The sequence below is a fragment of the Aotus nancymaae genome, unplaced genomic scaffold (genome assembly GCF_030222135.1).
Source record: "Aotus nancymaae isolate 86718 unplaced genomic scaffold, 86718_ANA_hifiasm-v0.15.2.pri h1tg000006l, whole genome shotgun sequence".
Classification (NCBI taxonomy): Eukaryota; Metazoa; Chordata; class Mammalia; order Primates; family Aotidae; genus Aotus; species Aotus nancymaae.
In genome coordinates, this window is record NW_026988417.1 from 56,874,889 (window position 1) to 56,889,184 (window position 14,296).

Genomic DNA, 14,296 nt, shown 5'->3' on the forward strand with positions numbered 1-14,296 from the left:
CTCGTATTTTTTAAATTATGAAAATAAAAGCAACTAAGGACAGAACAGAAAAATATTATCCCCAATAAAATTTTCCCTGAGGTAAGATTTTAATTATTATAAGATTATTAACTAATTATTAAGATTATCAGCGGCTAAAATGCCTGCTCCATAAAGAACAGGTGTAATTTCTGTTGCACTTGGGATTTTCAGCATTTCTAATGAATTCACAGGATCACCTAATCCCTGAAAGAATAGGTTCTTTACACTGAAGAGGTCTATGTTCGCTGGCCTCAGAAAATATCTAAAGTCTTTTTTTTTCTTTTGGTTTCCTATCTGGCACCTCTTTTTTTGGTATATCCTGTTGGCATTGCCCTTATAGAGAACTTCCTGGAAAGCAGATCATTCTGTTGTGATCCAGAAATACTTTTGTCTGGCTACTAGGTCATGCTTTACACCAAGAACAAATGACGGAGCTAAGCACACTATATGAACATGCCCAGTGTTTAAACTCGTGAGAGACTTTTTTGATTTGTGTTGTTTCCTTTTAGAAAATCATGCAAACCAAGCAAGTTGTGAGTAGGATTATTTTACTTTAAAGTTTAGTGATGTTGATTTTTGGCCAAAACTTGGAATGGCTGGGAAAATAACAAGAAAAACAACTTTTATCAAAAGGCAAATTAGTATTTGAAGCTGGTGTTAATTGGCAGCCAAGGTGTTTCATTATGAAGCTGAATTTTTAACAGTTGTTACTTGGTTACTATGAAAACACCAGCCAGAAGAAAACCCTGCAGTGTAAAGGGTATTTCTCTAGTCTCTCCCAGCCCCTCTGCCAATGTGTCAATAATGTGAGACCTGTTTTAAAACACTTACATGCTGCCTAGAAACTGTGCCTGTGTTGGCTGTTTATTCAACTTTATTTCTGGATTAGATGCATATTTCATGATGAATGGGTTCAGGGATGATCACTTTGAAGCTGCAGGTATTGTACTTTTCTATTTTCCACTTCTCTATGTTTGAATGAAACCCAAGACCTTATTGGGAGAACTGTTTTTCTTTGTAACCTACAGCATAAAGCAAACCACAGGAAATATATAAATTGTAACTACAGAAATGATTCTTTTGGATGAAGCAATGAGAGTTGTAGTGCTTTGTCTCTATGTGTGGGTGTATCTACTGCTGATTTTTTAAAAGATAAAACACCTGAGGACCATAGGTAGTAAGGTTCAACTGTGTATTCCCCTTCCTGATAGTAAACAGCATGAAGAAGGTTTCTCTTTATACATAACATATCCAAAGCCCCTGGGAGTATGTATGCTTTGATATTTTCCCCATTCTCACATTTTACTAGCTGGCTGAAAAACAAATAGGTTTGCTATGTGAGTCATCAACCTATAGGCAACAAATTCTTGGATTGTCCTACCTATGGTCATCCTTTTAATCTCTGTTGTGTTCAGCATCCAGTTTAATAGTAACATACAGAAAAAAATTATTTTCTCTGAGTCACGTGGTAAAACTCTTGGTTTAAAATGTTGTCAACAGTTCCCCAGCCAAATAATTTAATTATGTGATCATAGTCTTGTGGAAGCTTGTGCTATTCATTCCAAGAAGCAAGCATGGCTTTATTTGTTGTCCTTCAAAACAAAAACAGGTTTTCCTCTTGCTTTGCAAAGTCTCAGCTAGGGTTTTACAGAATAAAATAATGAATGCTTCTGCTGCAGCATGTCACAGGGGAGGCTGGGACAATACTGAACTCATGCACACTGCTGATCCTAGCTTGCTGGGCAACATGTACACCTGGAATTCTGACAGCTATGTGGGTTCACTAGAGACCTCTGTCATTCTTTTCATCCTCTTATAGGCAATGGTCGAGACAGTTAACAACCTCCTTCAGCCACAAGCTTTGAATGCGTGGAGAGACCTGACTACGAGCGATCAGCTGCGTGCGGCCACCATGTTGCTTCATACGGTGGAGGAAAGCGCTTTTGTGCTGGCTGATAACCTTTTGAAGACTGACATTGTCAGGGAGAACACAGACAATATTAGTAAGTGGGCTTTGTTATTCAGAAAGTCCAGACACTCTTGTATAAATCAGAAGAGGGAAAAGAAAAAAGTATCTCTGGTGTCCCAGATATGAGGGATGCTTTATTTAAATGGAGATAAGTCATTCTTTTTCTAAAATAAGGAGGGTATCACCTGTCATTGGCTTAAAAGGATTGAAAATCATGTGTGCTATCCTTCTTAGGGCGTTTCAATATTAGGTTCAACATTGAACATATTAGCCTGAGATCACTTAAGGTGAGGTTTGTTTTTTTAAAGGATTTTTATGTATATATTATGCTATTTAAAATTTCATCCTCTTTATAATGGACTACTAGGAGTTATTTCAGTTATAATGAGGGTATCTTTGGATTACACTTTATAAAGAAATAAGTCATTTGAGGGAAGATAATAAGACAGTGTTTGATAATTGCGTTATTTGGCTTATAAAGGATATAAATCTGTTTTTATTGTGGATTAGGAGTAGCTAACAGTTTTATTTCAGAAGTTATGATGAAGCTGTTTCAAATTTATTGGGCTTAAAGATAGTTCAATATTGGAATGATAGTACAGCTCTAGATTATAAAAGAATTTTTACTTAATTTAGAAAATAAAGATTATATTTTAAAACAAGACAAATGTATTAGAATTTGGGATTGCATTTTAAATTTTAGGCTTTATTGATATATTTGTATTATTTAAATAATTTTAATAGCTTTAATTTGCATTATTTTGGCAAAATGCTAACAATATATTTTCTTAAAGATTTTCATAAAGCATGACAAATAGAACAAGAATTCCAGTGTTTTGATTTCGGAAATCCTGCAATGATTTAGGAAATGATTGTAGCTTAGGTATGTTTCTCTATGAGCACTGATATCTCTCTGATATTAACAGAATTGGAAGTTGCAAGGCTGAGCACAGAAGGAAACTTAGAAGACCTAAAATTTCCAGAAAACATGGGCCATGGAAGCACTATCCAGCTGTCTGCAAACACTTTAAAGCAAAATGGTCGAAATGGTAGGTTAGAGTTTATTTTTTAAGCTTGAGGAAATTAAACTTGCATCAACTCATTGCTTTTTGGCTTGGAATATGAAGTCCACTGCTTAGAGGCTTTTCCCCCTTCTTCTTCCTACCTATTATCTTTGTCCTTCACTTCCTCCTCTTCCTAATGTACAGCACCACCAATATTACAGTAATATTTATTCTAAATTCTCAATCAAATTTGGAAATTGTTCCATTTCTTTTCAGTAGCCAGAAACTTAAATATGAAGGAAATTATGGACACCAAAATTCAGAGGATCTGACGTTTTTCCTCAAAAAGAAGAACTCTCACTAAATTTGCAGATTTTAATTGTAAAATTTTTAGTGTAAATTTTAGTTGTAATTTTAAAATTACATTTTTTTGGTTATTTGGCTTCTTTTTGAGAGTGGTTTTATGCTTTTTTTTTTTTTTTTTGCAAAGCATACATACATTTAAAGGTAAGAAGATGATTTTGGGAAATGGAAGTATAAATATAATTAGCTTAGCTTAATACTAAATTGAATACAATGAAAATAATTAAAATTCAATAAATAATCTTATAAAGTATTTCCCAAAACTCACTAATATTAAAAACCGTTTAAATTTACACACATATGTGGGTGTATATGTATGTGTGTATATATATGTCTGTATGTATACATCTCCTCTATACTCCTCTTTCCCATATTTGTACATATATACATATGCATACATACACACACACAGATACTCCGTTTTTGCCAAGAAAGGGAAATTGTTTAGTCTGTCAGGTTATAAGAAGATGACTTCAGTTCCTAGCAACCAACTCAATGCTAATATTTCATACTGCAGGGTGAATAGTTTTGAGAAAAGAAGATCCAGTTAAATAATATCAAGAAAAACAACTTACATTTGTTGCCATCAGAATAAAATAGTCCGTAAATGTTCAAAATACTGTAAGACTAAACTTGGAAATCATTTTTATGTTACTCATTTAACTAATAAATTTTTTGAGACAGCAGTAAGATTCAATAGAGCAAAATTAGATTCCTACATTAGCTTCCTAAATCATGTCCCTGCTTCCACTCTTTTGCCCTCCAGCAGTATATCCTGTTGACAAAGGGTTCTTCCTGAATCATAAATCTGACCAGTTCACCCCCAGTTACACTTAGAATGAAATCTCATGACCTAACTAGGCCTTCCATGTCCTACCTGATCCACTTCCTTCCTACCTCTTTTTTTTTTTTTTGTATTTTTTTTTGCCCTTTCGTCTTAGAAAGCAATTTTTATTTATTTATTTATTTATTTATTTTTGCATGGCAGCCTCTTTATCGTTCACTTTTTAGAATAAATCTATCTCTATAGGGAGTGTCTTCCCTATCTCCTCTAAGGTAGACCCCTCTTTCCCACACTTTTCCCATTAGCCATGGTTATGCCAATGTTTCTTCATAACATTTATTCATTTACCATTTTAAGAAATAATATTATTATTATTTTTTAATCTGCCTACTTACTGCCTGGGTCTCCCTCCAGGCAGTGGACATGTAGAAATATATTAGTCAAATTAAGTGTGCTCATTTATTTTATTGCTCACTAAATTAATGTATCATTGTGGGGTTTTTTGTGTTTTGTTTTGTTTTGTTTTAATAGAGAAGAGGGTCTCTCTATGTTTCCCAGGCTGGTCTTGAACCCATGGCTTCAAGGAATCTTCCCACCTTAGCCTCCCATAGTGCTGAGATTTCAGGCTTGAACCATCACACCCAGCCTGTTTGTTTTTGTTTAAGTCACATTTAAGCATTAATTTTGGAGCAGAGAATATGAAAGAATTGCCAGTGACTAAGTGTGCCGGTAACTCACGGTGGGCTGGCAAAATAACACCATCCCCGAAGTAGAAATTGGCATGAACTATCAGCCAATTATAAACCAATTAAAATTAAAGTTTTTAATGTCAGCAAGAAAAATGTGTGGATATTCCTAATTTTAACCTTTCAAAAATCAGCATTTTAATGCCAAATCTAGAGGAAAAGAACATAATTAAATTATATGTTGTAACAGATAAGTATTTCGTGAATTACTATGATTTGCTCAGTACTGTATTAACACTTGCAGATTAGATAAGAATGCTCTCTTCCATTATGTAGCTCTCATCATAATTTCTTTGCTGGATTACTGAAATGATAATGGATATCTCATACAATCACTGAGAAGGCTGGAGAATCAGGCCCAGAAGATACACTAGAGCAAGGAGGCTGACAGTAGCCTATACCACATCACAGAATCATTACTGTGAAATGTCATGGCTGCCGCAAGTGAACGCTGTTGCAGTAACTGTGCCACTGATGCTGCTGCTATTGCTGTACCACTTCCTGCTTCCTTGTGTCACTAGCTCCTCATCTGATATATGAGGCTACTGCATATGATTAGATGCATCTAGCTGAGATGCCCAGAGCAACCTCTTCGCAATAAGCTAGGAAAGCAAGTGTATGTCCATTATGTCTATACATTCTGAAGATTAGGGAATTTCCCAAACATGACGGTTAGATGTTGATTAGCCCTCCTCCTCTTCAAAAAAATAGTTATTTTTTTTCTATCTTCCCACATAACTCAATTTTTCTCCACCTGATTCTAAGATTCAGAGATAGGGACTGTGACGTCCTCATCTTAGTAACCATAGTAGTTGGGGCCAGAAATAAGATATAGGACTTGACTTTGTAAAATAAGGAAAATGATACAATTTTTAAAAAGCTTGTCAAAGGACAGTTCACTTCATAGGGGATTACATTGAAGAGATTGTCATAAAGGAAAAAATAAAGTAGAAGGACTTGGTGACTTTGTGGAAACAGTGACATTAAAATAACATGACAGTTAAGTTTTAAGACAGGTAAAGATTGTGAATTCTTGTGTGTTTTCCTTAAAATTCTAATTGAGATATAATTTACATACACTAAAATATACATTTAGCTTGAGGAAACATTTAGCTTGGGAATTTGACAGTTGTACATCTATAATATCACCCAATGAAAGAAAATAAATCTCTTCTGTACCCAGAAAATTTTCTAGTGTTTCTTACAGTCTTCTTATCCCTCTCCTCACCTAATAAAACTTTCTTCTCATTACTATTTATGTACACAAAATTTGCCAATTTTTAGACCTCATATAACTTGTATCATACAGTATATCATTTCCTGTCTGAATTAACCAGGTGAAATATTTTTAAGACTCACTCATGTTGTTCCATGTATAGTTTGTTATTTATTGAAGCATGGTATATTCTGTTATATAATATGCCATAATTTATTTATTCTCCTATAAATAATAATTGTTTCCAGTTTGGGGCTATTAAGAATAAAGATATATATCCACATATATTGTGGTGGATATGCGTTATCACTTATCTAGGAAGGGTAGATGTATGTTTAGTTTTATAAGAAATTGTCAGACATTCTTCTAAATGGTTTAGGTATTTTATACTACCACCAGAAGTGTGCAAGAGTTCCGTTTCTGTTACATCCTTATTAACATTAATGTGGTCAGTCTTTTCAATTTTAGAGATTCTTGTGGGTATGAAATGGTAACTCATTCTAGTCCTATTTTTCATTCTCTAATTACTAATGATGTCAGTCATTTTTAATGTGTCTAATGGCCTTTCATTTATTTTTTTAACGTGTGTATTCATGTCTTTTGCCATTTTAAGGTGCTATTATTTTATTGTTGGTTGGTAGAAATCCTTTATATATTAATGAATCTTATTTTTAAATATATTTCGGTCTACTTATTTATTTACATTCTTAATGATGTATTTTGATAGACAAATTTTTGGTTTGATAAAGTTCAGTTTACTATTTTACGGTTAGTGTTTTGGGGTCTTATTGAAGACATCTTTGCCTTTCTAAAAGTTCAAGGATATTATTCTATATTTTGTTCTAGAAGCCTTATGATTCTGGTTTTTATGTTTAGGTGTATGATATATCTCAAATTTAGTTTTGAGTGTGGAGTGAGATAGGGATTGAAGCTCATTTTTAAAAATACTGCTATGTAGTTGTTTTAGCACAAGTTGACTTTCCTCTCCTCATGAATGACTTGGTGCTTTGGTTGAAATGAATGCTTGTTTTTTTGTATGAATACATATTATATGGATTTAATTTTTTTTATCTCATTAGTACTAACTAATTTAAGTAGAAAGGACAAAGTAATCAGAATTTGCATTTATTTTAGGAGAGATCAGAGTGGCCTTTGTCCTGTATGATAACTTGGGTCCTTATTTGTCCACGGAGAATGCCAGTATGAAGTTGGGAACGGAAGCTTTGTCCACAAATCATTCCGTTATTGTCAATTCCCCTGTTATTACGGCGGCAATAAACAAAGAGTTCAGTAACAAGGTTTATTTGGCTGATCCTGTGGTGTTTACTGTTAAACATATCAAGGTAAGAAAACGGTGTGTTAACTTGTTTGTTCACATTATCTGTATTTTTATAACACTGAACATTAGTGTATCAATTTTCTTTTAATATTTTTAATATTATTTGGCATATAGCAATTCATTATCTGTAAAATTTAGTGGTAATTTTTTTTGTCAGAATTAAGATTTGGAGTGGGGAGAATAATTCTTGTATATATAAATACCTATGGTAAAAGCATTCATAGATGGGTTTATAAATGCTTCTCCGTAATTAAAAAGAGCTAATGCAAGTGTAGGAATCTAAAGTACAGCCTGAAAATCATAGCTATTATAAAATTCTACTGTATATGGGATTCACGTGAAATGAGCAGATTTTTAGCTGCTTTTGCCACAAAAACAAGAAAGCAATGGGCAACTATGTGAGATGATGTATATGTTTTAGTAACCTTTCTGTCTATATGTATTTCACAACATGTGAATACCTTAAATATTCACAATAGTGTTTATGTTTTTAAAGTAGAATAGTAGTACATTAAATAGAACTAGACATGGTTCTATATATGATATTTCAAGCAATTATGTCCATGTGAAGATATATTTTTGCATATTTACAAAGACTGAGGTTATAAATTCAACAAAGATTTCTAAAGATCATCTTTTCAGATGTTGGTTGTTAAGAGAAAATAACCTTTTTGTTTTACAATGTGTTTAATTGGTATGACTCTAAAACATTGATACCGGTATATTCTTTTAGTATTAATTTAAAACAGTGCAGTCCCCTCTAGTCAGAGGGAACAAACAACAACATATATCGTTTTGCTTAAAATTGACGAGGCCCTTTTATGGAAACATTGGTAGACATCTCTAAAATACTGGAACAGAATGTGAAGTTGTGTTATATGTAAATAAAATGCCTACCTAATTTACATGATCATAAAATAGTTATTGATTTTATGGATTTTTTTTCCCCTGCAGCAGTCAGAGGAGAATTTCAACCCTAACTGTTCATTTTGGAGCTACTCCAAGCGCACAATGACAGGTTATTGGTCAACACAAGGCTGTCGGCTCCTGACAACAAATAAGACACATACTACATGCTCTTGTAACCACCTAACAAATTTTGCAGTACTGATGGCACATGTGGAAGTTAAGGTAAGATATATGCCATACAATAAAAATGTTCTAGTTTATAATATGGTCACTCACTGTAAATAGTCCTAACTATATGAGCTATCATATTTTGATGTTTTTCTACCTTCATAGTAATTCTGTCAAGGAATTCTGGTGTTCAAACCATATCCTGGTGGATGATTCAATGAACTGGTTCTCTCTTTTCCTATTATCAATATAGTTCATAAAATTCAAGTTTGCTTAATAAACTTCCCCTAGTCTCCCTGTTATATTGTATAATAAATGTCAGACCATAACCTCATGAACAGGGTAAGATAAGACCCCAAGACCAAAGGCCAGTGGGATTGGTTTAGAAAGCTGGGACTGGGGAGGCTGAAGAGTAAAGAGCTATGCATAGGTTAAATACAGTCAGACTGATTCTCGGGAAAGCAACCCTCAAGCACGATATGCCACAGCATGGAAGTGCAAAGGAGTTGGCATACTCTAACATAAGCAAATGGGTTCTGCCCGTGCAAGAAGACACCACTCTAAGATCCAGATGATAGGTAGTTTCCAAAGTCAGAAACATGGCTGCATCAATTTCCTCACAGTGCGACTAGCTTTCATGTGTATAGAGGGTTGTGAGATGGAGTCTATGAGTTTTCAAGGGAAGAGAAGGCTGAAACAGGGTTTCAGGAAATCAACTTAAGCAGGATAACAGTGAAGGTTAGAAAGGCAGTAACTATCAGATTTTAGGAGTCCTAGGCTAGGAAACTCAGAAAAAAATGTTAAGCAGGTCAGCGCATCAGTAGTAGGTAAGATTAATGTTAACACTGAGTAATTCTAATACTCAAGCTATAGAAATGTATGGGGTTGAAAACTTCAATTTTTATTTGAGGCAAGATACTTCATGGCCAGAGATGATTGAGAATGCAAGTATCTTGCTTCTCTCATCACAACGGCCAAGAACTGAGGCTGACTCAGATCCACATGTTGGGTCTAACCAATAGTTATAGTTGGAAGAAAGCTATTAAGAGATTATATACATTATGTGACATTAAAAATTTTATTTTTGAAACTTTCAAACAAGCTGCTTAACAAAAAGAACATTTTTTTCCTAATATTGTATGTCACAAATTAAATGGATAATTACATTTAAAATCTTAAAATAGGCCAGGCATGGTGGCTCATGCCTGTAATCCCAGCACTTTAGGAGGCCAGTGTGGGCAGATCACTTGAGGTCAGGAGTACAAGACCAACCTGACTTATATAGCAAAACCCCATCTCTACTATAAATAGAAAACTTAGCTGGATATGACGGTGCATGCTTGTAATCCCAGCTACTTTTGAGGGTGAGGCAGGAAGATTGCTTGAACTCAGGAGGCAGAGGTTGCAGTGAGGCAAGATCGTGCCACTGCACTCCAGCCTGGAAGATAGAACAAAACTCCATCTCAAAAACCAGAAAAATCTTAAAATATAACTTCTTGGTTTTCTTAAATGTCTTTATAAGTTCAATACAATTTCATATGTACTAGTCTTTAAGATTATTAATCTTGTATAATTTATACAAATTATTTGTCTTTAGAACTAGCACTGGTATTTTGCTTTGGTAGGGCAAAGCACTCATAGCTTCAACACTTTATGCAAACTTTAAAGCTTAGTTTTCATAGCCTTTTGTATTATAATACTTCTGTTATAATTATTTGCTACATATTGCATTGTGGAAAGAAAATCAATACTTAAAACCCTGGAATGGCTTTGGCAAAGATTGAACATTCTTTCCTACAATTCATAACCATTTTTCACTATTTTACTAACACTGCTTAGCTTTCAACTTTAGTAACTGGTAAATAGTATTTTCAAAACAACTGTCTTTGTAGGTTCAATAAAATGTGAAATAACATGTATTTTTAACCATACTGTTCAGTTCAGTAGCATAATAATAATGAATAAGATATGAACACTGCCTTCAAAAGGTTTACAGGGGTTTTTTTTAGATGAGACAGAAAAAAATAACTGTATAGTTAATAAGGCAGTGATAAGAATGAAGTCTGCACAGTGTGCTGTGGGAAAATTGAATAAGTTTAATAAAAGTCTGGAGAAGTTCTTAGAGATTTAAAAGCTGCATATTAGAGATTAATGGATTAGCCAGAAAAGTTGTGAAGAACATTTCAATCAGTGAAAACAGCAGGAGCAAAAACATAAAGATGTTATATATCATGGTGTCTAGAGCGTGGTACAAGAGTTTAGAATTAATACACCATAAATATAACAAGGCTAGTATTTAAGTCAAAATAAAAATGTAGAGGCAAATATTTAAATTTAAGATTTGATTGAGGAAACAAGAATTGCAGTTTAGGATATACACACAGACTGGGTGGTCTTCCTTATGCCTGAAGAACAAAAAGAGGGGCAGAGATTTCATATAAAGACAAAGTGTTACATATTGTTTTCCAAAAAAGTTAATTGGCACTAGTAAAATGTGGAGTTCTGAACAGCTCTAATTGGTGAGTGACAGATGATGGGTTAAACTTCCTTGGAGTCAAAGGAGGTTGTTTCAGTAGCTATTGGGTAAAGCTGGTTTTAGGTTACAACAGGCAGTTTCAGCATACAGGCTTACAGAGAATTCCATTCTTGGAGCCATGCTTTGTGCCCTGAATGCTCTCTTCCTCATCTTTTGCCTATGTTTTAGTTGACATGACAAGAATAATCCAATTTATATGACCAACTTTCATAGTAGTTAGCAATTGGGGGTGAACTGAAGAATTCAGTAGAACTGTAGCCATGAAGGGAATAATGTAAAATTTTATTTTTAATTTTTATTTACTTATTTCCATCTCTGGTGCTTGAATCAGAACAATGTGGAAATTTAGATGGGCGTAACATCTGCAGGCTCAGAGTAGGAGTCTCAATATCCTACATGTCCAAATATTTAAAGTAATACAAAAGGTGGCAAATATGAAATATCACCTGACTTAACAAAATACAGCTTTATAAGCACTAAAGACACACAATCTGAATTTAGGATTCTCAGAATCCCCAGAGTTCTACACCTGTACATGGCAGTGTCAGGAGAGCTGACTCCTGGCTTCCAGTCAGCTCACCTCTTCAAACATAGGAGCTCCAGGGGAAGGCTCTGTTTTCAGGGCTCAGGGTATACATGTGATAAGGATCTTCACAGTGATTCTATAGGCAACTAAGAAACGATTGCCAAATTTCTAAACAATAATAGCACCAGTTTATGTTGCAATTTTAGACAGATTATTCCCAGTTCTATGTGGATGATAGATGTCAAACGATCAGACTGGATGGGTAGTGTGGATCATTCATGTAATCTCAGTACTTCGGGAGGCTGAGGAGGGTGGATCACTTGAGGTCAGGAGTTTGAGACCAGCCTGACCAACATGGTAAAAACCTATCTCTACTAAAAATATAAAAATAAGCTGGGCATGGTTGTGCATGCCTGTAGTCCCAGCCACTCAGGAGACTGAGGTGGGAGGATTGCTTGAGCCCAGGAGGCAGAAGTTGCAGTGAGCTGAGATTGCACCAGTGCACTCCAGTTTGAGTGACCGAGCAAGACTGTCACAAACAAACTTATTAGACTGGTTGTAGTGTGACAGTTGTTCCAATAAGTTCTGGTAAAGGGTGTCTAGGGCCTAGACAAGGGCTATTGTAGTAGTCATGAGGAGGACTTATATTTCAAATATACTTATGATACAAAAATATAAATGTCTTTTTACCTTGGTTGTAGAGATTTATAGATGGGTTATATACTTGTACATTCTCTTCTCCCTGCTGTCAGTAAAAATAGGGAAAGTATTAATGTCCTTCACATTTTACAAAGTAAAAGCAATGGCAAAATTTTTAGCTACCTTATGTTATTGATCCAAATAATTTCATCCAGGCCAGTCATGGTGGCTAACAGCCTGTAATCTCAACACTTTGGGAGGCTGAGCCAGGCAGATTGCTTGAGCTCATGAGTTCAAGACCAACATGGGCAGTGTAATGAAACCTCATCTCTATTTAAAAAACACAAAAGTTAGCTAGACGTAGTAGCATGCCCCTGTAGTCCCAGCTACTTGGGAGGTTGAGGTGGGAGGATTGCTTGAGCCCAGGAGGTTGAGGCTGCGTTGAGCTGTGATTGTGCCACTGCACTGCAGCCTGGGAAACAGAGTGAGACCCTATCTCAAAAAAAAAAAAAAAAATTTCATCCAAAATTCTATCTGACTCGAATTTAGAGAGAGATGGTGCAGGTATACCAGAGGGAGAACAAATTCACACTTAGTTAGCAGCTTAAAAGTAAAATGACCTTAGCTGTGTCAGCACAGTTTAAATTTTTCTGTTCGAAGGACTACAAACTCTATTTTGTCAGAGCATTACAAACTGATCTGTCTTAGCAAGACTGGCTATATAGACTTAAATCTGGATTGAGCCTAAGTAATAAACTCAGACTCAGAAAATGAATCAAATTTGAGGCAGCAACAAAATATCATTTTATGCTTAGTTCATTGCCTAACAACCTTTCCCCAATCCATTGTATGACAATCGACTGCGACCATTATTGTGTGTCAACAAGAAATAAAATAAATGGAAATCAATATTTTCGTTTAGCAATCAATCACACAGCATGTGTGTCTTGGAATTCTTGTATCACAATCTCTTGTGATTGTCTGAGTCAGGCCCATTTTGATCTCTTAACATGATTTTAGCATGTTAGTGATCAATGAAAAACAGAAACCAAGGAGTATGATTATCTTTAGAGGTTCAAAAAGAAAAACACCAACCAAATTTCCACTAATGTTTCAGACAGAACATTAATTTATTCATACACAGTGAGAAGTACAGCAGCCAGTTGGAACAGATATTTATATCTTCTAGTTGTCAATTTCTAACTATACAGGGAAATCTGTAAAGGAAACAAAATTATATTGGAGACTTTTGTTTGACAAACTTAGAAGAGTGCAGGAAGAGTTCGCTCAATGATCTTGATAGGTTTTAGCCTCAGCTATGGTATCCTTACGCATCTGTCTCCACTCTAAAGCTCTCCCAATGCACTTCATTGCTTCTATTTGTCATAAGTGTTATTTCTGCTCTTTGGTCAACACTTTTCTTTTGTTCTTTTATCAACATTTTTGATCACTTACATTAAGATAAACATCATGAAGGTATTGACACATTACCTAATATACAGTAGGCTTTGAATAAACGTAACTTCCTCCTTCCTCATTGTCAGATATATCACTAGATTCCACGGATTCCAGTGGAAACTTCAGGCCCTAAAGAAACTTATTTTTAGGGAAGTGGCGATAGGGAAGAAGGGCACAGAAGAGACACTGCATCTAGAGTCATCATTTTGATAAGAATGATAACTGAGGCCTACCCTGTGATTTAGAGACGTAGGGAAAATCATCACCTGTATGAGCCAGGAGTCCTCAGAGAGGTCTTATCAAAGTAGCATCCTGTTATGAAGATCAGATGTATTTTATAAGTTAATGTGTGGAGAATTTGAGTTGGCCGCATTCTTGCGAGACATTCTTCACTTTGCCTTGGGTATACCACTCCGTAGTTTCTTTATTTTCTCAGCAGCTTGTCCTTTTTAGCATATTTTGTTGTTTTCTCCTCATCTGCATGTCCTCTCGTTGACATTCTGGCCCTGAGAATAATCCTGAATATCTGCCCTTCTTTCTCAGTGAAGTCATGTAGTCATATAGCTCTATACCTCATCTCATGACTCTCACTTATTTCTATCTCCAGTTTTAAATTCC

The 14,296-nt window shown here is 35.0% G+C and overlaps 1 protein-coding gene across 18 annotated transcripts in view; it reads left to right on the forward strand.

Annotated features, from left to right (window-relative positions):
- Positions 1–14,296, forward strand: part of ADGRL3 (adhesion G protein-coupled receptor L3) — an 837,546-nt gene that overhangs the window by 706,714 nt on the left and 116,536 nt on the right. For all 18 annotated transcript variants that reach the window (XM_064367447.1, XM_012453251.3, XM_064367451.1 and 15 more), the window contains 4 exons: positions 1,841–2,024; positions 2,917–3,039; positions 7,238–7,446; positions 8,397–8,573. In XM_064367447.1, coding sequence (XP_064223517.1) covers positions 1,841–2,024; positions 2,917–3,039; positions 7,238–7,446; positions 8,397–8,573 — 693 coding nt within the window. The remainder of the gene's footprint in view (positions 1–1,840; positions 2,025–2,916; positions 3,040–7,237; positions 7,447–8,396; positions 8,574–14,296) is intronic.